This window comes from Chiloscyllium plagiosum, chromosome 17 (genome assembly GCF_004010195.1).
Source record: "Chiloscyllium plagiosum isolate BGI_BamShark_2017 chromosome 17, ASM401019v2, whole genome shotgun sequence".
NCBI classification, from domain to species: domain Eukaryota; kingdom Metazoa; phylum Chordata; class Chondrichthyes; order Orectolobiformes; family Hemiscylliidae; genus Chiloscyllium; species Chiloscyllium plagiosum.
Genome location: NC_057726.1, coordinates 21,546,965 through 21,572,598, shown reverse-complemented (window position 1 = coordinate 21,572,598; position 25,634 = coordinate 21,546,965). Strand labels below are relative to the sequence as shown.

At 40.8% G+C, this 25,634-nt stretch overlaps 1 protein-coding gene across 2 annotated transcripts in view; it reads left to right on the top strand.

Moving 5' to 3' along the window:
• Positions 1-25,634, top strand: part of cdh13 (cadherin 13, H-cadherin (heart)) — a 1,069,860-nt gene that overhangs the window by 460,756 nt on the left and 583,470 nt on the right. For both annotated transcript variants that reach the window (XM_043706651.1, XM_043706652.1), the window contains one exon: positions 12,141-12,290. In XM_043706651.1, the coding sequence (XP_043562586.1) occupies positions 12,141-12,290 (150 nt within the window). The remainder of the gene's footprint in view (positions 1-12,140; positions 12,291-25,634) is intronic.

The window sequence follows — 25,634 nt, the reverse complement described above, 5'->3', positions numbered from 1 at the left end:
AAAATGTTGATTTTCCTGCTCTTTGGATGCTGCCTGACCTGCTGTGCTTTTCCAGTACCACTCTAAAAATGCCCCACTGCATGTCTGTACTCCTGTGCATGTACACTGGCTGCCCCACCTGGGCTGATGTGCATAATTAAATGCAACCTCATTCTGTGCCATCCACCTCTTACTGAAAATTGACCTTGTTTCTAGCTAAATTTTGGGACCTTGAAACATTAACACTGCTTTCTCTCTCCAGACAGATGCTGCCTGATCTTTCTGTTTTTATTTTGGAAGGACCTTGACTTGACCTCACAGTGAATTACAACTTGAAAGTTCGATACTGATAATGAAAGACATACCCATTCCAAGTAATATAAGCACAACACTTATTTAAAAATGTATTTATATATGTTATTCTCTATCTGATGTAGCTTGAGATCAAGCTGTGTAGTATCACTAATGAATGCATTAAAATGAAATTGAGTATGCCTCTATTTCATCAGAGTAGTTAGACAGATTGCATGGATGTATCTGTTAAAATAAAGATGTAGAAATTTCATAAAGACAAAGCTCTGAGTACAAACACAGCTTATTTTTCAAACTACTAAGTTCATATTTGTGCACTTCTCACCCTCTCTTGTAATATTCTCGGATCACACAAAAACAACGGTCTAAGTTTTGTGTTCAACCAAACTGAAACAAGTTATCGATTTTGCTAGCTTGCAAATGTTCTGACTTGTGCTGTGAACTTGCACATTGATTTAACATTGCAGCAACGTGAAAGGCTAGAACAAGCATTTAAAGGAAGGTGGTCATGTTAAAGGTCAGGGGCTAAATGTAGAAGGCAAAAGGAACTTGATTTCAAAAATGTTTGATTGATTTGATTGATTTGGATTTGGATGGTGAATTTGAGAAATGCCTGGCTGGAAGAAAGCAACAGCGGAATTAATAAATTGTGGAGTAAGGGAATGGAGTTTCTAGGTCGCGAGTGTGGTATTGGAAAAGCCCAGCAGTTCAAGCACCATCCGAGGAGCAGGAGAATCAATGTTTCAGGCAGAAGCCCGTCATCAGGAAGGGCTTATACCCAAAACGTTGATTCTCCTGCTCCTCGGATGCTACCTGACCTGTTGTGCTTTCCCAGCACCACACTCTCGACTCCTGCAGTCCTCACTTTCTCCTAATGGAGTTTCTATGCAAGTAATTAAATGTTCCCAGGCTAGACAGCTGCTGAAGAATTGGCCACATTGGAGCCAGTTCCAGGGTCATGTCATAACCAATTCAAGGAGAGTATGGGGCCAGCGAATTACAAATATTTCCTACACACAATTATTCACCTTACTTTCTTCATCTGCTATGGACATCGATTTGGAGGAACAAAATAATAGGTTTTGGGAAATGCACACCATAAACTATGATTCAGTGAAAGCGCTGTGGTTGAATACCGTAATGGCAGGCACTCATGTCACTTAGAGGGAAATAAATTGCCTGCGCTTTATTTGAACTTCAAATCAAAAGTTTCCTTCTGATAGCTAGAGATTAAGGAAGCAACCGATAAAAGAGTGAACATCTGTGTTAGCTGGGATGATGCAACAGGTAGGGTGATGTCATAAAGTCATAGGAATATACACCATAGGAAGAGGCTAATCAATTCATTGTGTTTGTGCTGAATGGGTCATATAGAGGGTGATATCTTCCATGATTAGACCTCATTCATGTTAGTATCGTGTACGCAGCAGACACCATTGGATCCAGATGGTGAGGTCCCCAGCAACAAGCCCCAGGATCTGGAATACTATTCTGATATTTTCTTGAAGCCTTGACAAGGTTGACTGGATGTGAAAAGATGCCTTGCTCCTGCTTCACTCCTCATCTTGCCCATTTGGCAGGGATGGCATGGGGTGTGTGGCAGAACCTGCACCTTCCAGTATGTAGACGCTTAATGCCAATTAAAGGAAGTGAACTGGGATTTTCCAAGTGGCCTTAAGGTTTCTGCATGCAGCAGCGGGAGAGTTTCGGTCTCAGAGGCCTCCTCCCACAAGCAGATCTCTGGTGGGTCAACTTTGGCTGCTCAGCTGAAGCCACAACTATAGAAGGGCCCTCCTCTCCCACCCACCCACCGTGATGGCCTGGCTTCAAAACACGTTTCAAACCTTGAATTTTAAAAGAAAGACTAGCTTGAGTTTTGATATGGCTTCTCACTTATCCTTTGTGGAGTCTCTCCTTTTCAGATTGAAAGTCTTCTTCCGGTCATCGGTCTACTAAATCCAGCAGGAAGCTGCCATGTAATGAGATCGTAGCTATCCTGTTAAATCAAAACATATCCCCCTCCACCTCCAATAGCCTTTAGTTGTCTTGTCAACTGAAAATCAACAAAATGCAGCCTTAAATATAATGCCTGGATTGCTTTCTGAAGAAGAGATTTTCACAGGCCAATGTCCTTCTGATAGAAAGAATCAAAGGGGCTGTTTCTCAACTACAGGCTTCTGATCCACTTTTCAGTTGATTGGTGGGGGACCTGAAGCTTGCAAGAGAAGTCCTGCCCATGTTCTCATTGGACCTGCAACCAGTCTTTAGCTCTTTCAATTGTACAACTGGGCAGATTGAAGAGGACAGCTTTTGTCTTGAAGGAGTCATCTGTAAAGTTTACTTTCCTTCCACTTTCACCTCCCAACAAAATCATGCCCAGAAAATACTCACACATCAATAGAATTTGATTGTTTTCCTGCAGGTGTCCATTAACCTACATAATTCTGAGCTGCTGGCCACTGCATATTGCTGGAGTTGAGTTCCTCACAGGGACTGAATATCTACTTCAGATAAGAAGGCAATTCTCAGAAGAACAGGCCCTTTCTGACCTTTTAAATGTTCTGTACATGTTGACATATGTGCATTGCAAAATTACATCAAAAGGTTGATTTTAAACTAGCATTGCTCGGAAACAAACTTGCCTAAGTGCGGCTAAGCTTAAGTAGTACACTTGCATTTGTGTCAAAATATTGTAGGTTGAAGGCCAACCCATGTCATTGCTTTGAAAGGATATTTCCGTATGACAGAAGGATTGCTACATTGTCGGTGTTAACTTTTCTATTATAAAAAAACTTTACACCCACTAAGTCCTGTTGTCTTGTTCAGGTTGATGTAAAACATCACCACTGCCTGGAGAATGGGATGATAAAAATCCTTTGTTTCCATAAAACTTGGCTATGTCTTTCACTCATGATCCAGTGTGTAAACTAAATAATAACAATTTGTTTTGATATAATTTCATTTATAGAGTAAAATGCCCAAAAGTACTTTATAAAAAATATTTTAAAATGAATGTCAAAACAACAGAGGAGACACATTAGGATGGGTGACCAAAGTTTGCCAACGTAGTTGGTTTTAAGCACAGTTCTTTCTGGAGAAATCCAAAGCAAGTCAGAAGTGTTTCATGAGGGGGCTTCAGCGAATGGGGCCAGAAATTAGATAAGGAGATTGGATGGGAGAAAGATTAACTGCAGACAAGGGCCCCACCTTGTCTGCTGTAGGAGTGGAAATTCTATTGAGTGCAGTGAAGAGTAGGAGGCATTACTGTTATTATTCCGCCTCAATCTTGCCACGATCCAACTTGTTTTGGAGGAGAGGCCAGTCCATTGTATCTCGTGTGCAGATACATCTCAGTTTAAATGTCAAAGTTGTTTCTCCAAATCAAAGAAAGATGGTCATGTCTGTTCAGTCTTGTTGCCTGTTAGCAGGATTTACTGCAGCCAGCTGCAAAGGCCCTCTAATTTCTTGTCGAATGTGTGTACTCTGAAGACTTTCTGGCTAGTTGTAGATCAGCATTGGTGTTAAAGGGGCACCCCAGCTCAAGTAAAGCTCCATCGTGGGATCCATAAATAGCACAATCGTACTTCAAATCCAAAACACCAGAAGGTTCAACATTTCGCCATTATGAACTATGTCGGAGACTTAAATGGTGGCATTCAATGGACCAGCTTAATACATAGATACTTTTCATGTAGTGAAGGCTAAACGCACAGATTAACAAACGCATTCTCTCTTTCTCTTAACTTTTAAATTAAGTTAAAAATCACACCCCAGTCCAACACTAACACCTCCATCTAATTTTAAATTGGCACTGTCCCATTTTACTTTTGAAAAAAATGCTGTCCTCCACTCAAAAAGAGTAAGAAATAGGAGAAACACTGTGAACACATTGGATATCCAACCACCATGCCAATGTTTCTATTACTGTGTCAGTCTCTGCAACACAAATTTCTTGATTCTCCAGCTCCTTTTCTTTTATGTGGCATAATATTTCTATTCGGCTTGCTGTTCTATTCCATCCTATATCACATCTGGTCAGAAAGCTGGAATCATAGTGGAATATTTGCACAGTCACAAAGATATTGCAGACTCTCCAGCACAGTAACTAGTGGGATGTACATGATGACACAGCCACTCTATATTATTATGAAATAGCAGATGTGTTGCATCCAATTATGGACTGTAATACAATCATTGCATTCAGATGATCTTTGCAAGCTGTTTGAGACATAATACTGCTTTGCTTTATGTCATCTGAATCATTTGATTATGCTGCATTATCTTATAATGCTGACAACTAGACTATTTATTATTCTGGATTTAATGCAGTTTAGCTTTGGTATACATGCTTAGCAATGGTATTTTCTGAATCTGAAATCGACTGAGTTTTACAAATACAGTAAACTGTTTGAACATGTTTGAATTTAGTTTGCTATTTTAATCTTGTTTGAAGACTAACCTTTGTCACCCAAAGCAATTAATTTAGGTAAGTGAGCTCTCATCTCATTCATGATCTGATACCTGCTGTGTCTGCTTGTAAATCGGTCTGTGTGCTGTAACTTCACTTCCCCTGAGATATTTGAAAATTATACAAGCAAGGTATGTGTCAGACATGGAGTTTTACCTGTGATTTCTCACATGAGGGGTTCCAAATCTTGGCTGGATTATCAAGGGAAATTTCAAGACTGAGATTTCCCAATGAGAGGAAGACTCAAAATCAGGGTCAGTCAAGTACTGCCACATGTATCCGTTCAGTAAATTGGCCCCTATAAGGAGTCGTTTACATATGTCTTAAACTAATATCCATTACTTATAAATAAATCACGGTTTAAATTTATGATTTAAGTCAGTTGCAGTACAGTGGTTGAAAACTTCAAAATATGTTGTATATTTACATAACTTAAATGTAGTGTGGTTCTATGTTGGCACTGTGCTGTATTGTGGTAGTGTTCGCACTTCTATTGACCCCTTATTGTACAACAGTAGAAAATTTGAGGAAGATTGTTCTGTTTTCAGTTTTAAATTAAAAGGTTAAAAAAATTTAATGATATAGAAACCAAAATATAGACCTATTGAGAGAAACCACTAAAATCTGTGGTCCTTGGAGCTACTGTCATCATAACTTGGGCAGACAGATTCCTTGGTCCATCACACACTACTGTAATTGAAGGCAAAGGGCTGAATAATATTTATCTTTGGCTCCGTTCACATTGCATCAAATATCTTGAAGAGTTTTACGCGATGAGACCTAGAATACTTTACTGCCCATTTCATTAAACTCGGCACATTAATTACTTGTCCCACCTCTATGGTGTCTCTCATGTCCAAATTCTGCCCTATCTTATGCACCATTGCCACAATGACTCAACGCTCAGCGGATATCCACCCAAAGATTGGAATCTCTTGCACATGTGCCATTTTGAAAGGCCACCGTGCACTCGGATAAGCTTCCTCAGTGAGGGGAAACAGAGGATTGCCAATCTAATTGCACTGCAGCAATAAAGCTGTGCTGGTCACTGCATATTGCTGACAGTGCCTCGCACATGGAACCACTTGTCGTTGTTCCATCAGCATGCCATACACTGTACATGTCTCTAAATACATTGTCTAAACACCCTCCATTTCAGTGCTACTCTGTCCCCAGTGTACACTTCAGACTCACATATTGTCATTGTTCAATTGGGGAGCCCCACAGAAGAACAAGAAATGAAACAATTCCAAACCCAACCATGAGGTTTTATTTCCAGACAGGAAAATGGAAAAGCAGTGAAGCTAACAGAGGCTGAACTGCATGCCCACAATGCCAAACGGATTTAGCATCATGATTTAAGTGTGTTATGGTCAATGATTTCCTGCTGCACCCAGTTCTCTTCCATTGTGTCAATGAGGTCCTATTTGGCTTGAAACACTTGATGCAGCTGAGCTGTGTCATGGACAATGTCTGCTTCCTCCATCCGAATGTCCTTGTCCTCAATCGCGGAAAACTGCTCCCGTTACTTCAATACCTCTGCATCCAGGACATTGTCTTGTTGCCTGCTCTGATAATGTAGAGCACAGCATACCAGAATGATGTGACATCATATGCTGGACCTGACATTGTGTTCTGCATGGACAATCATAATACTTATGTGATAGAAAGAACCGGAACTTATCTGGCTCAAACAGGACCCTTGGAGGTGAATGCTCATTTCCCATCAGTCAGCACTGGTCATTTTTACTGTCATTGCTGCTGACATGTTATTGACATGTGTAGGTTCCGTTTGCATGCACCAATGGAGTATAGTAAATCGCTTTTGATCAGTATCTGACCCATCAGAATCCTCCAGCTGAATGCATATAAAATGGGAAATGGAATGGTTGCAAATCCAGTGTGCCTGGGCTTTGCAGACAGCTGTTTCATTTTGTTTTTTGTCTGTACAACGAACATGGATCCCATAATTTAGACATCAATCTGACACTTACTCAGCCCACCCCGGGCATTGTTTCAGCCATTTTCTAAGAGTACTTTGCATCTGGGAAGGGAAAATTCTGGATGGCAATGTAGATCGTGCCAAACATTCCCAGTACCAGACCTCACGGAGTCAACAGGTACCCTGATCCCTAGGACCTGCATGTTCCAGGTCCCCCTGCTACACATGATGACCCTGACAGCCTCTTTTTCCACCCAGCCCCTCTGCCCCAGTGATTGGTTATTTTTGGTAAGATTATGAGTCTGTTTTCTATTTCCTGAGGACTCTGCACTCCACTTAAAATGCTGAATCTAATAGTGGTGACAGTTGCTATTTATCATGACCGGGTAGTGAAACATCCTGCCTGTCTTCAGTGCTGGTGTGCAAAAAAATGTATTGATGCTGTTACAGTTGCTATGTAGTGAATATTATGGGACCATCGTCTTTTGTTTCACCAGTCAACTTGACCCAGTAAAATTCTTTAATTAGAGTAACACAGACACCCCATTGTAAAGGTAAGATTGATGAAAAGGAAGGATAAATAAAGTTTTGGGTTTAATGCTGCTGCTTGCAATGGAAAAAAGGTTGGCTAGTTTCATTTAACCATGGGAGTGCCACTGTGTCAATTTCCCAGTCATGGCCAAAGCTCCCGTCACGATTAAATCAAGAGGGTAACAAGGGGCTGAGGAGGTATTCAATTTGGCTTATTCGTGATTCAGTTGACATCCATTATCCTTGAGGCCTCACTGCTGGTGCTAAATGTATATTAGCTTTATTGTCACATATACTCAAATGAGTACAGTGAAAAGTTTGTAAATCACCATAAACAGTGCTGTCTTCAGTGCAAAGGTACCTAGGTACAATCCTTCATTACAGAATAGAGAAATACAGAAGAAGAGTTACATTCCAGCTGTACACTGTATGACCATAGGGCAGGAAAACAAGAACCAAAGATAAAAAGGCGAGCATCACAGTTTCTCTCCAAAGGCTGTCTGCAGCAGACCAAAGCAGGGGGCCTCCATGTGATCAAACCACTGGCTGCTGCCACGCTCCAATCTGGGGGCTGCTATCCCTACTCCTGCACCAGGCCACGATCCTCCCCTCCCCCCACTGGGCCGCTCCGGTCGCCAGCATCTCCATCGCTTCGGAGGCTGAGACTCCGAGGCCGAGAGAAGGGATGAGAGGATGGAAAAAGAAGAGAAAGGGGCAGGGCAGAGGAGCTCCAATTGGAGCGTCCTACTCCACCGCCATCTTAGCAGAAGGTGGATGCAACTGGGAAGCTTTTTCATCCTTTTGAGAGAACTGTCCAGCAATGTTTGTCGAGTATCCAAGATCTGCAGATGGGTCAGTCATTCAGGCACTCAGTGCCCAATGCGGGGGAACCCTGTCATCAGGAATGAGGTGGGTCACTGAAAGCCACCCACCTCCCTATGTCTGTGAGCCCCACCCTGCCCTCATTCACCCTTGTTCAGAAAGGTTGCAGTTCCTCTGATTGTCTGGAATCTCATATTTGGAAGGATTTCTGCCCCTGGGCCTCTCAGCGGTGGGGAGTCTGATGGTGGCCAGTCCGGCACATTGGATTGTGCCAGGTCTCCTGCATGGGACTAACAGGAATTCCCCACCAGTTCTCCAACCTGTGAATGTGACCCCTGTTGGCCCCACAAATTTCAACCCAAAATGTGCCAGCCTTTATTCATCTTCGTCTAGAGACAATCCAGTGAGTCCTTGCTTTTTTTCCATTCTCCATTTGGCACCCATCGTTTGTAAATTATTTGGAATCAGTCTGCGTTATTTGTTTGTTTGCTCAACTAACACAATCTAATTGCTGATTCATTAATATTCATCTGGAGTAAGGGAATAGGCACTGCAGTTAGCATGCAGTATAGATAATCAAGTAGTGCTGTTTGAAATTCTCCTGTATTATTCCGAAGACAAAGCAGAATTAGATCATTCACTCCATTGAGTCTGCTCAGTTATTCCATCAGATCATGATAAATTTGATCATTCTCAACTCCAGTTTCCTATTTGTCCATAAACCGTGATTCCCTTACTGATTAAAAACCTACCGCAGCCTTGAATATATTTAATGACCCAGCCTCAACAGCTCCCTGCGGTAAACAATTCCACAGACTTTGAGAGAAATTTCTTCCTCATCTCTGCCATAAATGGGCAACGCTGGGATTATACCCTCTGGTTTTAGACTCTCCCACAAGATCCCTAAGAATGCATTGCAATATTTCTGATAATATTGTAAATAGGATAAGGTAATGCTTTTTTGTTGAATTACGTGAAGTAAAGGCTAAGAGCTCCAAATCAACTTGCTCAGGAGAGGATGCATCATGTATTTTTGGAATCGTTAAGTTGTTTTCATTAAATTACTGGCTGAAATTTTGCTTCCATTCATAACCATAGTAACTTGTCTAAATTGCATCAATGAGCATTTGTTGTGCAACTGCAGCTTTCTAAATAACCCAGTGACAAAAGCAAGCTTTGAATCGTGAAACAAAATCTTACATTTATTTGGATTTCTAAAATCCCCTTCAATGCAAGTTTAACCAGGAATCATGTTGACAAACTTTCATCTTAAACTTCTGGTTAAAAGGTTTATTGATAATTGTGTAAGAAGACAGGGCATTACTGTACATCCATATTCTTTATAAATAGGAGAACTGTCTGTCTGTCCACCTATTGGACTTTTGTTTGTATTTGCACTGAGAAATCTAAATGAGAGGTCAGAACAATTACACCAAAAAATACATGATTTCGGCTGTCCATTTAGTAAACAGCAAAAATGCTATGTTCAGTTCCTTTAACGACACCAGTGTTTGAATATTCTTGTGGAATTCAGTACCTATTAGCTGATTATTAGTTTGGCCAAGCTAAATGATTACACATTTTGGATTTGAGGTCTCTGGGAGCATATGCTTCTGGAAGAGCATCTTATTATTCAAAAGCACGCATACTTACAATCTTTTCTCAGCAAAATGCTTTGAACAGTTTTGCAATATTCATGTATGTTTGAAGGAAAGCCTTCATCTCAATTTTATGCCTAGAAAACATCTGTGTGGAAAATAATCTGGATGTTTTGTACAATGCAGTTCTTCATTACAATCCAAAAATGACCAAAGGGATTCTCATTAGTGTCAGTAGTGTTGCATGTCTAGATCTGAGAAAGATGCCAAGTGCAATTTTTAGCAATGCAGAATGAATGCAAGTTGAAATGATCATGCATATTGCATAATAAATGAGCTATTGACCAACACATTTTGTAAGATTAATCTCTTCAGAATCAATGCTGAATAGAGATATTCTGTCAAGCACTTGGTGGAAGTTTAGTATTTAAATAAGTGGCCAATACAGTACTTCACTGTATTTTAAAATCCTTCTAAATTAATACAATTATAATCTTAATAAATCCTTGAAATTCTGGATGTGAGAAGGAGCACAATTTAGCCTGACAAAAATTGTTCACTGAGTACACTTACAATAATTATTCTGTCACAATAAACAAAAGTAAGGTCAATGGATTTTAATTACTGTGTGCAGGCAATTGGAATACTATTATAGGAAAGAAAACAATTTAGATTGCCTTCTGCCTTCAGCACTGATTTGTCATCACATGGAACAATTAAGGGTCTGACTAATCCATTGATATTCTGCTTTTGTGATAGAAATGCTACATTTTACATTTCCACATTTAAGCTGGAGTGAAAAAAAGTGGTAACACACATTAACATTACTCATACCTGTGTCACCATTTTGATGGTTTCATCAGATCTCCTGAAGTTAACTTACTATAAATATCACAGGGAATGGATGGAATTTGTTGTGACACTTCGGCTGCAACATGAAACCTTCTCCAGTAATGCTTTTAAATATTTTTGCTGCTGTCCATTGCCCAGCATAGTCATTTTGCTTTGAGATTGATCAGTTTAAAAACTGGCTTTTGAACACCTGAACTTACCCATTTTCAAAGCCCCAGCAGTGTTCAAAGCCAAAAGCCACTGTTACTGACATAAACACAGATAATACTTCAGTTGCTGACTTTGTATCTTTTATGCTATAATGTAATGAGTCATGATCTGGCATTCAGCCCACAAAAAGCGTTGAGAGGATTTGAGTTCTACAACAAATTTTGTTCCCTTTAGCAGACCTGCCCCCAATACTGGCCTCCCTAGCCTCAGGAATGTTGAAGTCCAATCTTTGATACAATGGACAGAATCCATCTCTCCTGGAAAACAAGTGGAAAAGTGATTAGTTGGCACTGGGTTAGGTTTTAAATAGGAAGGCCCACATTCCTTCTTCCATCTCCTGGAAGTTAAGTTCTTCTTTAACAGAATAAAACATAGAATACCTACAGTGCAGAAAGAGGGCATTGGCCCATTGAATCTGCATCAACCCTTTGAAGAGCATTTTATCTCTCCACCCTGGAGGCTCCCTGCCTCCATTCCTAATGAAGGGCTTTTGCCCGAAATGTTGATTTTCATGCTCCTCGGATGCTGCCTGACCTGCTGTACTTTTCCAGCACCACTCTAATCTTGACCCTTTGAAGAGCATCCCAACCCAAACCTAGACCAATCCTATCCCTGTAATACCATATTTCCCATGGCTAATCTGCTTAGCCTGCACATCCCTGGACACTACAGGCAATTTAGCATAGCCAATCCAAGTAACCACATCCTTAAACTGTGGGAGGAGACCTGAGCATCCGATGGAAACCCACTTTGACGCTGGGAGAATACGTAAACTGAACAAGACTTGATTTGAACCTTGGTCACTGGCACTGTGAGGAAGCAGTGATAACCATTGAGCCGGCTTGACATCCCACTCTGTGAGTTTTTAAACAGTCATTTAAGGGCCGCATCCTACCTGGGCTACAATTAGTTCAACTCCACAGAGGCGACAGAGAGTTGGCTAGCCAGTAAAAGCTGGCAGTCAGCTTGGGAGGGTCAGGTCTGTCTCTGCATCTGCACAAATGTGTGAATGACTGAGGGCCCAAACCTGGGGCAGAAACTGAGAGCAGCAGTGGTGACCTCCTGTTGTGCTGCTGTTGAGCTTTGGAGATGTTCTGCTCTATGTTGGGAATGATCTCCTATTCTGGAGACCTCATTTTGTCAGTCCACAAGAAACCTCATCGGCATTCTTAGGTCCTTTGAGGATTCCCTCCTGGAAACTCTCCTGCATTCAAATGCAGTCTGGAAACTGAGAGACCCCAAGTTAGAAAGAATCTTCAAATAAGTCTGCAACGGAAAAAAATAAATACGTAGAAATGAGAAATCTTAAATTAGGTCAGACTACATATTGTGTTATATACTGGGAGCATCAATGGTTTGTTGCTTTTCGATTTCTAATGCAAAATTTATTAATTTTCCGGCCTTGTGTGATATTATTATTTTCCAGGTTATAACTGACAGGCAAGATGGCATAAAATTTCAACTTCATGGTAAGGGTGTGGAGGAGGAACCAAAGGGTGTTTTCAAAATCAATGACCAATCTGGAGAAATCATTGTCACCCGTTCACTAGACCGCGAGGAGATGGACATGTATATTGTAAGTACTAACCATGAGTTTTATTATCCTTTTAAACGGGAGTAGTTTCTGCTATTTATGAAAAATTCACAGCAAACTAATTCCCTTCAGTGGAAGAGGTTAGCAGACAGTGGTCCAATGGTTGATATCCAAGACATGCATTTTTAGCTGAATTTAAACTGCAAAGGTATTTATTAGAGGAACTGTCTGTCTAATATCTGGATTATGAAAAGTTACTGTGAACAGTCAGATTGTAGTTGGATGCATACTTGAGCCGATTTTAATTCAGCTTGTGCAGTTATGCTGCAAGAGTTGGGTCAAGGTAATTGGGATTCATGTTGTATTTCTGATGCTTTCCATTCCCTACCATTTTAAGTTGTGTGAGTTCAGACAAGAGGTCTCTGACCCTAGAGGAGTGGAAGCCTAATTTCAGTAACAGAACTGTGTTCTAATTATAATGTCATTGATACATTTGCCTTTAGTTAGCCATGGGCTTGACCAAGCATTAACCCACTTGGTCACTAACCTGCAGTCAGCATTCTGATCACAAGAGGCCTAGCAGTGAGCTGAGTTTTAAAGAAGTTCTCCCCTTGGCTTATCTTGGGACTTTTCCATCCCCGGCTCGTCCCGCACATCCCATCATGAATTTATCAATTTTCTCACACTTGGTCCCCATATAGTTCCAGTGGTTGCAATCTCAGGTGCAGCATGGAACTCACAACACTTGCCTCCCACCTGTCAAGACAACTTCCATCATCTCAGTCCGAGGAGTTAACGTCTCCTGCATTTGATGCTTCAAGAGGCTCAAGCATTCGGTGCCCACTTGAAGACAATGATTGAGAGATTGTGGGGATGGGGTCAAATGTCAGCAATTGGTGGGTAGTGGAGGTGGTTGAGGGTGAGGCTGAGTGGCCTGTGAAGCTTACTTCTCCTTTCCCTGATCTTATAGGAGCACTAACAGAACTGTAACTTTGGTACGTTAATGAGGAACCAGGCTGCCTTATGCAAAAAACCTGTCTTGGAAAACAATGGAGATCGCTATGGCTTTGTATTCTGGGGAAATTGCAAACCGCCGTGTAGACACACAGATACACAGAAAAAAAGACACACCCAGGCACAGAAACATGCATTCACACACACATATGCAGCAAATTGACAAGAAATGAGAAATCTTTTAACAACAGAGTGACCAAGAGAGAAGATGTTGAAATAAAAATCAATTAAATGATGAAACTACATAGCAGTTCTCGGAACTTGTATTACTACTCTCTGAAGGTTTTTTTTAAAATCCCTATGCCGTATGTTAATCCAGGCCCTGCAGTTTTGTTTCCCCATCCTCATCCCAAACCAAGCCTTTACATTTAAAAAAGAATGTTTTGTTGGTGAGTATTACATGTGTTGAAATGCCTTGTATTATCTTCCCTCACATCAACCTATCTTGTGGGCCTCTTGGCTCCTTCCACCTTCCCTGAGCTTTTCTGTCATTATATCTGTATCCCTAGGGGCTCCACTCAGGTTGATAGGGAAAGGTGCTACACATATTCTGCATACTGAGTATGGTTTTATGCTTCCTGGCTTTGCACAAACTTCCATTCAGCTCCTCGCTGCAACAAACTACTGTCTCCCAGGGTGATGAATGGAACTGCCCAAGGAAGCAAATACTTTGTCAAAAATTTCAAAAATATTACCGGCTTTTACATGTGAAATATTCAAAGTCAAGAATCTGACAGATACCATGACCACTGGATCCTTTCATTGTGATACCTGTTGGGTCTCAATTGGAGAGACAACTTGCAAGTCATCAATCTGACAGCATTGGCAGATATTTTTTAACAGTCTCCAGATGTAGGCTTAATGTATTCATGAATACCATTTCCCAACTACCCCAGAATAATAAAAGTGACAAATAGGAGCTTAACATTTTCAGGGTAAAAGATTCTATTGACTCAATTATCATGCATTTACATGAAAGTAAACTGGAGCACTTAGAACAGTAGGGTGCCACTTGTGTCACATCACTATCAAGCAACAACGGCTTTCGTCCCAGTGCAGCAAGAGTCATTTTATTGATTGCCATCCCTCAGATTCTCCTTATTGCTGTTCACAGTTCTGGGTAAACACTCTGGCTATTTTTGCCGATAACTCTGCGTGTGTGCATATGTTACTGAATGTAGAAAATAACATGCCATTTCAAAATAAGGCATAATGCATAATCTAACACAAACTGGTGGAAGTACCCAATGGATTAGACAACATCTGTGGACAGGAAAACAGAATTATTGTTTTAAGTTAATGACCATCAGAACTAAAAAAAAGTTACCGGTTTTATGTGGATCCAGAGGGAAAGGAGGTTATAATTGAATGGAATACAGAAAAGATTAAATGTGAATCATAACGAAAAGTAATGTGAGAAGTTAAGACACAAAAGTAAAATATTTCAGGTACCTGAAATCTGAAGCAAAAATAGAAACCGCTGAACATACTCAGGAGGACATGCACTATCTATGGAGGTTAGGGTTGAGGAAATGTCAGTTTTGTTTCTGAATATATCCCTCAGTTTCTGTCTTTATTAATGAAACAAGGGATGGATTTTGAAAAGGTGCAAACAGCTTAACCGAACTGAGTCATCATTAATTGCTGTCATACAAACTAATAGATAGATGTCATAACCTGAAAATGTTGAATATGGTGTTGAGGACACAAAGTTGTGAAGTGTACAATTGAAAGATGAGATTCTGATCTTTAAGATTAGTTTGGAATAGTGTAGAAGGCTGAGGCACAGAGTGGGAATGGTATGGAGAGTTAAACTGATGAGCAACCCAGAATGTTATGGTCATGCTTGTGGAGTGAGTGGAAGTATTCAGCAAAGTGATTACCCAGTCTGCATTTGGTCTCCAACATATAGAGGAGATCAAATTGAGAGCAAAAAACAAACGCAGTATACTAAGGGGGGAATACTTGGAGGTCTTAACAATAGGAAGAGAAGATGTAAAATAACAATCTTGCAGCTCCTGCTCTGACATAAAAATGTGTTGAGGATGAGATAAATATTGTATCGGGAATGGTCCATTCAGAGTATAGGCACTGAAGGAGCAGATCAGTTTGTTTGTTACTGAGTTTGGAGGCTGATGGGTTACGGAGTAAATTCAACGGTTGCTCTGAGAGGGAAGGACAGGAGAAAAAAAGAAGTGCAGGGAATGTAATGGCCACAGTTGCTGTTAACCAGCAGGATGGTGATTCTCAGTTGAGGAAATGGAATGGAATAATGCAAGCATTAGTGTTCAAACTGGCATCTTCGGAAAACATAATGAAAACAGAAAAATTAGAATAAATGGAGGAACTTGCTTATCCTCCTTTCAATTTCATATAGTGTATTCATTGGTCACAATGCATCTCCTTTATATTGGGGAATTAAATATAGATTGAATAGTGACTTTGCAAGTTCAGTCCGCAAGCATGACCCTGAGCATCTGTTAGCCTGTTATTTTCATTCACTGCCCCATTCCCACTTGGACTTTCCTGACTTTGATCTCCTCTGCCATTCTAATGACGGTCAGCAACAATTTGAAGAGCAGTGTCTCATCTTTTGATTGGCCTCCTAACATTTTTTTGTGTTCAACACAGAGGTCAAAATTTCAGATTCTGACTCCTCTGTCCACTTCTTAAGACAATAGTTGTTAACATTTCTCCTGTTCTGATTTAGGTATTTCTTTTAATTTTGATTTGGTCCCATCCCTCTGTTCCCTGTGACTCTTCCAAACCCTTTCACGTTTTGATATTAGAATTGCCCTTTACAGGCTTTGCTTGAGAATATTCAATCAGCCACACAGATGTTTTCCTGGTAGTGGAATAAAAACAAAATATAATTTTAAAAATAAAAAAAACTCTACTCACAACGATGTCTTCATTTTCTCTCACTATAAAAGCAATTTAAAAAAATAAAACTATACAAAATATAACCATGGGTGATTTTCAAAAAAAATTAAAAGATCAATTAGTCCAATGGGTATTTACCTGTGCTGGAAGCAGAGAAAAAAAATTCAAAAATACAACTGACCTGGGCCCCTCTAGTGGTACAGTGGTAATTTCCCTCCCCCTGGACTGGGAGGGCCAAGTTCAAGTCCTAACTGCTCCAGAAGTGTGTAATAACATCACTGAACAGGTTGATAAGTAAAATAGGTTAAATTTTTAAAAAGAAGACCCAACGGTGGTGAATAGCTTTTAGAAAAAAATAGTCAAGGTGATTTGGTGGTGGGAAAGTTGCTCAGTTGTGTTTGCTAACACTTCTGTGCATTAAAAAGGTAAAGCTGATCCAGGGTAGGGTGCTGTGGCACTGTGTTAGGGTCACTGCCTCTGGGATGTGGAGTGTAATAACATGTTTGAAGAGGCTGATTTGAAAATAAATAAAGCAGGCTTTATCTCATCTCCAACTCTAGTTTGATTTAGTCCCTTCCTTCTTTTCCCATCTCTCCCTCACTATTAATGGTTTGCACAGCCCATGGGGCTTTTCTTGTAAATATTTAATTGGCTATGTGGGTTATTATGGACAAAGGCAACCCTACTCAAAACATATCAAGCACATAGCCTAGACCCTAACTTTTATCTAATTTGAAAGCAAGTGGAAGGAGCAGCATTCCAGTTGTGATTCGATTTGTTAAGCTCCTAAGCTTTAAGCAAAACACTGTTAATTCTACACCACGGTTAAAATACAAGCAAAAAGAAAATTGGCATAACCATAACTCTGAAAATGCCCTGAAGAAGGGCTTATGCCCGAAACGTCAATTCTCCTGTTCCCTGGATGCTGCCTGACCTGCTGCGCTTTTCCAGCAACACATTTTCAGCTCTGATCTCCAGCATCTGCAGACCTCACTTTCTCCTCCATAACCATAACTCTGTTGAACTACTTAACAGAATGACATATATTTCAGCAACTGCTCCTCAGCTGTTCCAATACAGCAGCATCCCATAACCACAGTCTTGGCAAAGGTAGACTCAATAAAACAGATTTCCCTCACTTGCTATCTCAGTCAGTCCAGGAGGAGGAACACCAATCTGAATGAATTGAGCAGCAGAGAGAGAGAACTCAAGCTTTTACAGCAGCAGACAGAGAGGTGTATCTAGCAGCTTCAATTCCAAACACCCCAACGTCAACAATTGAGAGCAAAGCTAACACATTGGGTCTGTGTTAGCTTGACTGTACTCACTCATGCTTCTTTTGTCTAATTTAAAAAAAAAATCCCAAAGGTCTTTACTCTGCTTTCTATGGAGCAGATACCTCCAACACCAGATTGACAACTCCCCACTTCAAACAAAACAGGACAGAACAAATCCCCCTTAAAAGCACATATCATCACAAGGTGTTTCACTGATGGTGATTGGTGTTTGAAAAGGAAAACAAAAAAAGTCACGGTGATTTTGGTGGTGAGAAAGTTGCTCTGTTGTGTATGTGGTAATTAGAAGAGAAGATAAAGTAGACCTGGAAATGAATTTGCACAAGTCTCTGTCCTGGGCTGAGACTAGCCATTTATAGAATGAGTAGTGGCTCTATTTTGGTTTTCAGCAATAAATGCTGTTTTTTTTCCAGTCTGGCTTGCTCGGTTATTACATATCATCATCTCTTTTATAACTTAAAATATCCTGCTTTCCAGGCAATTGCAGGCCTTCACTTTGTTGTTCTCCCACCTCCCTAGTCCATTTTCTCTGTATTTGTATTATTCTTGTAAAATCTCTTGCTTTGACGAAAGGCTATCAAACTTAGCATCTGAGGATACAGCACAGTGTGAGCTGTGTGGGAAAATAGTGAAGTATTCCCTGAAACATGTGCCAGAAAGCCTGTGCCCATAAAGTCTATGTCATAGTATAATCACCACAGGAATTCATTTTCATTCTGTGAGCAGAATGTACCAAGAACAGGAAAATTTGCCAGTGCACATTAGCATGAGATGCTGTTTTAAAATATACAATTTCCATTTTAATTCCAGTCCCCTGTTTTCTCTTATCAATACAGGAGCAACATTTATGTTTCAGTGATTAAATAACCATTCCTTTCGCCCCCTGTGTTTAGTTTGCTCATTGTTGAGAAGACTGTAATTGTCATTTGTCTTTCTGCTTTTCATAATCAAAAAGACATCTAACCTGTGTCTGAGGATAATGTAGATTCAGACCTGTCAAATCAGACAGGATTCTATATCTTAATTTATTTTTTATAAAACCTTTATTCTTCTTGCTGCACTTTAAGTACCAGCAAAGCAGCACCACACAGCATTAAGTGGACATTGCATTACGGTTCCAATCGGGAAACACAGTGACTACATTTGTTCTTGGAACCACAGCAATATTTTGTTGCCTCGCTGTGGTTGTCTTTCTTACCACTGTCATGCTCGAGCTGCTGTAGTACCATTTTGTTTCTCATCTTTCTCATGAACATTGTTACACTTGTTTGCTTTCTTGCCATTCGTACCATCTGTTCAAATACTTTATATCACTCTCTCAGCAAAGGATTTCTTCTTTTAGCATGATTATTGGCTGACCCGAGGCAATCTTGCAGCATAGACGCTGTTGTTTCTCATCCATCGAACGTGGAGCAGTCTAAAGGTGGCAAGCAATCATTAAGACAGAAAACCCTGGGACATAAAGTGTCTGGCTGAGAGTCAGGCATTTGATCACATGGACTACCACCCTAGCTTATGTTATGCTTGAATGTAATTTTATTTGATTAAGTTGACGAAAATATAAGTTTAATACGCAGATTTGACACATGGCCTGTTGGATTGAAGTTATGACTTAGCAGAACTGAAGTCTCTGGCCCAGAATTGACTGGAAACATAATGATAAGTTCATGGCACCCACTGTTAACTATTTGTTTAAAGTGTTGTGGTGAGAAAGAGATGTAAAGCTGGATTTTCGACCCCTGAAAGGTTCTTATGCAAGTGGAAGGTTGGCGTACCATTATTGGTTGCCATTTCATGGGCACTGTACTTGGTGCCAAATTGCCCTTCTCTGTCATGGTTTTATTTTAATATTGCAAGTGGCTGTCTCAGGAGTCCTGCCCATTGGTGGGCCAGGTGGAGCTGTTAAATGATGTTAGTGACTGCTTAAGGCTTCCTCTTCCTACCTCTGCTGGGATTGTAAACACAGTAGGAGACACCCTCTTCATTTGAGCAGCCCAGCAAGTTTCACTGCTTGGATGGGTGGCTTCTGGAGGCAGTGGGGATGAGAGCGGGGAGTGGAATTGGGAGTGAAGTGTGGGAATCAGGGAAAGGGCACCTGTTTTAACAACCTTTGCCCATCAGAGACTTGTGCAAGGTCTTGCCAGCCCTGCATTCTCCATCTACTGCTGCCCTTCTCACTGCGGTCCACTAGCCTGGCCCTAGTGAGAGTGCAGATTTACCTTACAGTATGAGCTTTGTCATCGAACACCACCTTGCTGAGCAGGTAGCATCCACCTTTTCTGGTGGCACGGGGGGGCTTCCTCATCAGCTGGGTGGACAAGGCCTGCATTGAGCCAATTAACATCTTGATGGCTGTGAGATGGGCTGGGTAAGTTTGCTGCTGTTTTGTTTTAATGCTGAAAAATCTTTACCTCCGTCTATATAGTCTGGCTTATGAAATGAGTTGCATATCGGCATAAATTGCTGAACTCGCTACTATTAAACTGACAAAATAGGACTTTATCATGAACCTGCCTGTGACTTCCTCAGAATTGTTGGACTTGTCCTGACAATACAGAATAAATTCACTGTAGAAAACCAGAGTTGCTATTTCATGGTGTGTGATTCCTCTTAATAGCCTGACGGTGCCATTCAACCTTGGAAATCCCAAAGAGAACAATTGAAACTGTGGACTCACATTTCCTGTAGATAGTAAATTGTTCCTTGTGGTATTTTATTATAAACTTTACAATTTAGTTTAACCTCTTCTTTCCATTTACTGTTCGCTCTTTCTTAATCCAGTCTTCCTTTCCTTCACTGTTTCTCTTTCAGTATCTAAATCAACTTCTACGATTTAATTGTTTCTGTTTCTTTCTCTATCTTTACATTTCATTGTTTGAGGAATTGGACCGGTGGGCTTGTGATACACAAAGGTTGATCTTGTTAGGCGTTTATCAAGTTGCATCTGCTTCAATCTGTGGCACAAAAATAATAGGAGCTAATGGATGAGGAAAACTATTTGAACTCGTGTTGCTCACAGTAAGATGTTTGTCTCCGGCAGATTCTGTGCTACTGTATCATGAACCTTGTTGCTGCGGTCTATTAACCTTTTCATTGTTGATGGATGGTTTGGTGTTGCCATTTTGACCCATGGTCACAAATGGCACTATGGTCATCAGTGTGTCCAGATCACAATACAGAAATGCTGCAGATTTTTGCGAAAATACCGGTGCTTCAAAATTTCAATGAAGATGAAGTTGAAGCCTCAGTGCACAATGGTTATGTTTGAGACAAAAGGAAAACGCAACAATTAACCGTTCATTTCTCACCTCATTAGCCACTGTGAATGGCGGTAATGTTTTGACTTTTGGGCAAAACCTATTAAAATAGTTTTAATTTAATGATGAAATTGTAACATTTTAATGTGGTCACTAAAGTTGATTTTTATGTAAATGAAGTTGAATCATCTGGATGTCAAGATTAATTATCAGTTCACACCAGTGATTGCAAACAATACTACAAGGGCAACCTGCCACTTGGAAACAATAATTTGAAGTGTTATGTTGATTGATATGTTTCTACTGTGCTTAGCACTTTTTAAAGATCTTTGTTTTAATTGTAGTTAATTAGAAATAATCAAAGTTAATTAAAGTCAATGAATTTCATTTCCTGCTGGAGCTGTGTCTAAAAATACCTGTCAGCAAAATCAGTGTTCATTAAAGCAGGAGTCTTTTAAATTTAATCAAACAAGTTAATCAATTATTTACTGCATCTACCAGCATTAGACCTCACATTATTGAAGAACAAAACATTCTCTGAAGGGACCATATTACTAAATAGTTAACAACTTCTCGGTGAGATAACTTCACTTTATATGTATTTTTTGTAGACTAATTGCATGGCAAGATTCAAAAATATATGAAGCTTCACTTTGACGTTGACTTTTCTTTCGAGAAGAGGCATTTTGATAATGTTTGCACTATTCATAACAAAATGGTTCATTTTTTTTCAACCCAGTGATCTCCATACCATCTAACATGATCAGAGATGACAGATGTTCATATCTCCCTCCTCCATTAGGAAGTCAGGGAATATGTCATTAGCCAAGAGTAGGGAATGTGGAACTTTAATTTGAATTAGATTTTACATCATGAAGACGTTGGCATTAATACCAAAGTGTATTAAGAGGAATCCAAGTAGAAACTTGAGAAAGAAAGGTGGTAAGGGAGTCAAAGTTCAGCTATGATTTTTATTTATTCATGGCATATGGGCTTTTCTGGCTGGGTCAATCCATCCCTGCACTTGACAAGCTGGTGCTGAGCTGCTGCCTTGAACTTCTACAGTCCCTTTGATGCAGGTGCAACCACAATGTCGTTAGGGAAGAAGTTACAGGATCTTGATCCAGTGACACTGAAAGAACATTGGCATATTTGCAAGTCAGGATGGCAAATCACTTGAAGGTGAACTTGTAGGTGGTGGCATCTCCATGTACCTGCTGCATTTCTCATTCTAGATGTTAACGGTCACAGTTTGGAAGGAATAGTCTGAAGAACCTGGGGGTATCATGTCGGAGATGGTACACAATTTTTTGACTGACTATTGATGTTGAAAAGGAGGGAATGTTTGTGCCAATCACATGGACCACTTTTCTTGGATGCTATCAAGTCTCCTTATTGTTGTTCACTCTGCACTCATCCAGGAAGGTGGGATGTTTTCCATCGCAACCCTGACATATGCCTTGTAGATGGTAAACAGGAGGTAAGTTACTCTTTCTGTTGAATGCCGAGCCACTGATCAGCTCTTGTAGCTTTACGTACTAGTCCAGTTCAGTTTTAGGTCAATATTGATCCTCAGGATGTTGAGGGATTAAACAAGGTAATAGCCTTGAATGTTAAGGGGAGATGGTCATTAGCTGGCAACTGTGTAGCATGAGGTTAGCGGCTATGTCCATGAAGCTTGGACATTACTGGTGATCCCAAGCCACGCTTTGTGATCTTTGACATGCCCCCTCCCAGAGAACTTCTTTTATGCCTGGATGAAGTAAGTTGGGTTGCAGGTGGAGTGGTGCATAATTACTGGCATTAAGCGGCTGAACTGCATGCCATATTTCTGTGTTGTAGTTCAGTCTCACGTTAGAGTGGCAACTCCTTATAAAACTGATGATCTTCTCATTCCCAACGCAACTGATTTCTTTAAATGAGATTGCCAGTTTATTATTTGCAATTTCCATCCCTAGTCCACTCAAAATTGGGCCAAGATTAGCCAAGCTCATTTTTAAAATGATATAATTGTTCGAGAAAAGTGAATTTTAATTTAGCAAACTGAATCAAATGATTAAGGTGTGCCATTCACCACCATATTGCCTAATCTTTTGAACTGCTTATTTTTATGATGTAGGGTTTGACATTTGATTACATTAGCAAGAAAGTTTAGTCTGCCCTATTCTCCAAGCTGGGAGAAATAGAATAATGAGGCTACTCATATGGAGAAAAGAAAGTGGGTGATGCCAGAGTACCAAGCAATTTTAATTACTGGAGTAAGCCCTTGTATAGTGAAGGAAGAACAAAATGAGTATATAAGGGCAATTGTGCAATGAAAATCTGTGGAAGTTATCTTTCAGTTGGTTGTAAAGTGACAGGTAGGTATTTCTTTATTTATTACATATTACTTTCTACATTAATTGAACTCTCTATTATCTCCTCACATTACTCTTCGGTAATCAGTCTTAAATCTCCAACCAAACAGTCACAAATCTGCCCTAGTTATCTACTTCTGACATGTACTTCTAAGCATTTACAATACCCTATCTACACTCCCTTCTGCTGTAGTTGAACAGTTTGTCCAAAAGAATTAGTAATACCCATTCAGTAAGGTTGAGGCAGGCTGTTCCTCGGTCTTTGAGGATTGGTTGAAGTTTCAGGATCCGTAGTCATCAACTTGGGCTTGCACTCTTGTCCAAGGCTGTTTCTGGCCTTTGTATTGTCACACTGAGGACACCTCTCTGGTTCTGGTCAGTCTGATGATGCTCATCATGAGCTCCAAGGAGCTGAGATTCTGTGCAGCTCAGCTGCCAGTCGAAGGTGCTGTCTGGAGATGCATTTAAAGAAATGTGAGCTGGGGACCTTTTATACTCCTCTTTGTGCCCTTCTCAAAGATTCTGTGACCAAATCTAGGTGGGGCATGAAGATCCAGTGACTTGGCTACTTCCTATATTTGGATGTCACAGAACATGGTCGAGAGTGTGGTGCTGGAAAAGCACAGTACGTCAGGCAGCATCCAAGGAGCAGGAGAATCAATATTACGTCGATTTCTCCTGTCACAGAACATGGTTTTGAATCTTCAACTGGCAAGGGCTGTCCTTGTCACACTGTTCCTCTGGCCTCTCCCTGAGCTGGGTGCCACCAAATCTGTGTCACATTACTCACAAAGGTGTAAATAACAGTCTGTTCTGAAACAATGCGGCAGTTAGCACCTGGCCAGGCAGTTCCAGGCCTGTCTGGTTTCAACAGGCAGTTGTTTGTCTAAAGCCTGGATACATGAATAATGTCTGTTCTAGCTTGGCAATTTGCAAATTGCAGAGTCCAGTTCGGTTTAAGCTTGGCTTCCACATTTCCAGATTTTATCTATGCTCATGGAAAAATGTCAATTTTTCTGTAACAATCTGGAGTTCATGGGTCACCTAAACAGAACTTGCATTCTAATGCATCCACAGAGATCAGATAACTCAATTGTCTGGATAGTTGTTTGCAATGCAGGATGGTGCCAACAGCAAGGGTTCATTTTGTGCTCTAGCTGAAGATACCGTGAAGGACAGTCCCATTCAGCCTTGCCCCTTGCCTGAAGTGTGGTGATCCTTGAGTTAAAGCATCACCAATCATCTCTCTCTCTTTCTCTTGAGAGAGCATCCCTGTGGTCCTCAGATCATGGCAAATTGTTTTTTTTAACGTAGTAAGTCAAGAACATTCTTGAGAGGTTTGTTTTGTTTTAACCTTTTAATGCTATTGAGAAGTACCAGGTTATACCCTGGTGCCGTAAATCATATGGTACAAGGAATGGTGTCAAGGTTACCTGTCACACTCATGCTTTCATTTCTATTACCTAGCAAATTTTAATTCTTCTATACACAACTCCAATTATGTTTTTTTTGCCTTTGTGGTTCCTCAATTCCACCCACACAGACTCCACATCATCCGACGCTATGTCATTCAATATGGTACAAGGAATGGTGTCAAGGTTACCTGTCACACTCATTCTTTCATTTCTATTACCTAGCAAATTTTAATTCTTGCTCAGGCCACAAAAATGATGACAACAGAGGTACAAAAGTACAAATTAAAATGAAATGGATAATATTGTTGCAAATCTCCTGTACAGAGTACATGTTCATTCAAATAACTTCAGAGATAAAGCCTGTGTTAGACAGGCCAAACAGAATTCCTGCCCAAAATCCACAAACCTGACTGCCCCGGCCGACCCATTGTCTCAGCCTGCTCCTGCCCCACCGAACTCATTTCTGCATATCTTGTCACGGTCCTGTCCCCCTTAGTCCAAGAACTCCCCACCTACGTTCGGGACACCACCCACGCCTTCCACCTCCTCCATGATTTTTGCTTCCCCGGCCCCCAACGCCTTATCTTCACCATGGACATCCAGTCCCGATACATCTCCATCCCCCATCATGAAGACCTCAAAGCCCTCCACTTATTCCTTTCCCGCCGAACCAACCAGTACCCTTCCACTGACACTCTCCTTCGACTGACTGAACTGGTCCTCACTCTTAACAACTTCTCCTTCCAGTCCTCCCACTTCCTCCAAACCAAAGGAGTAGCCATCGGCATCTGCATGGGCCCTAGCTTTGCCTGCCTCTTCGTAGGATATGTGGAACAGTCCATCTTCCGCAGCTGCACTGGCACCACCCTCCACCTTTTCCTCCGCTACACTGATGACTGTATCGGCGCTGCCTCGTGCTCCCACGAGGAGGTTGAACAGTTCATCCACTTTACTAACACCTTCCACCCCGACCTCAAATTTACCTGGACCATTTCAGACTCCTCCCTCCCCTTCCTAGACCTCTCCATCTCTATCTCGGACGACCGACTCAACACGGACGTATACTATAAACCGACTGACTCCCACAGCGACCCACCCTGCCCCCTGTAAAAACGCCATCCCATATTCCCAATTCCTTCGCCTTCGCCGCATCTGCTCCCAGGAG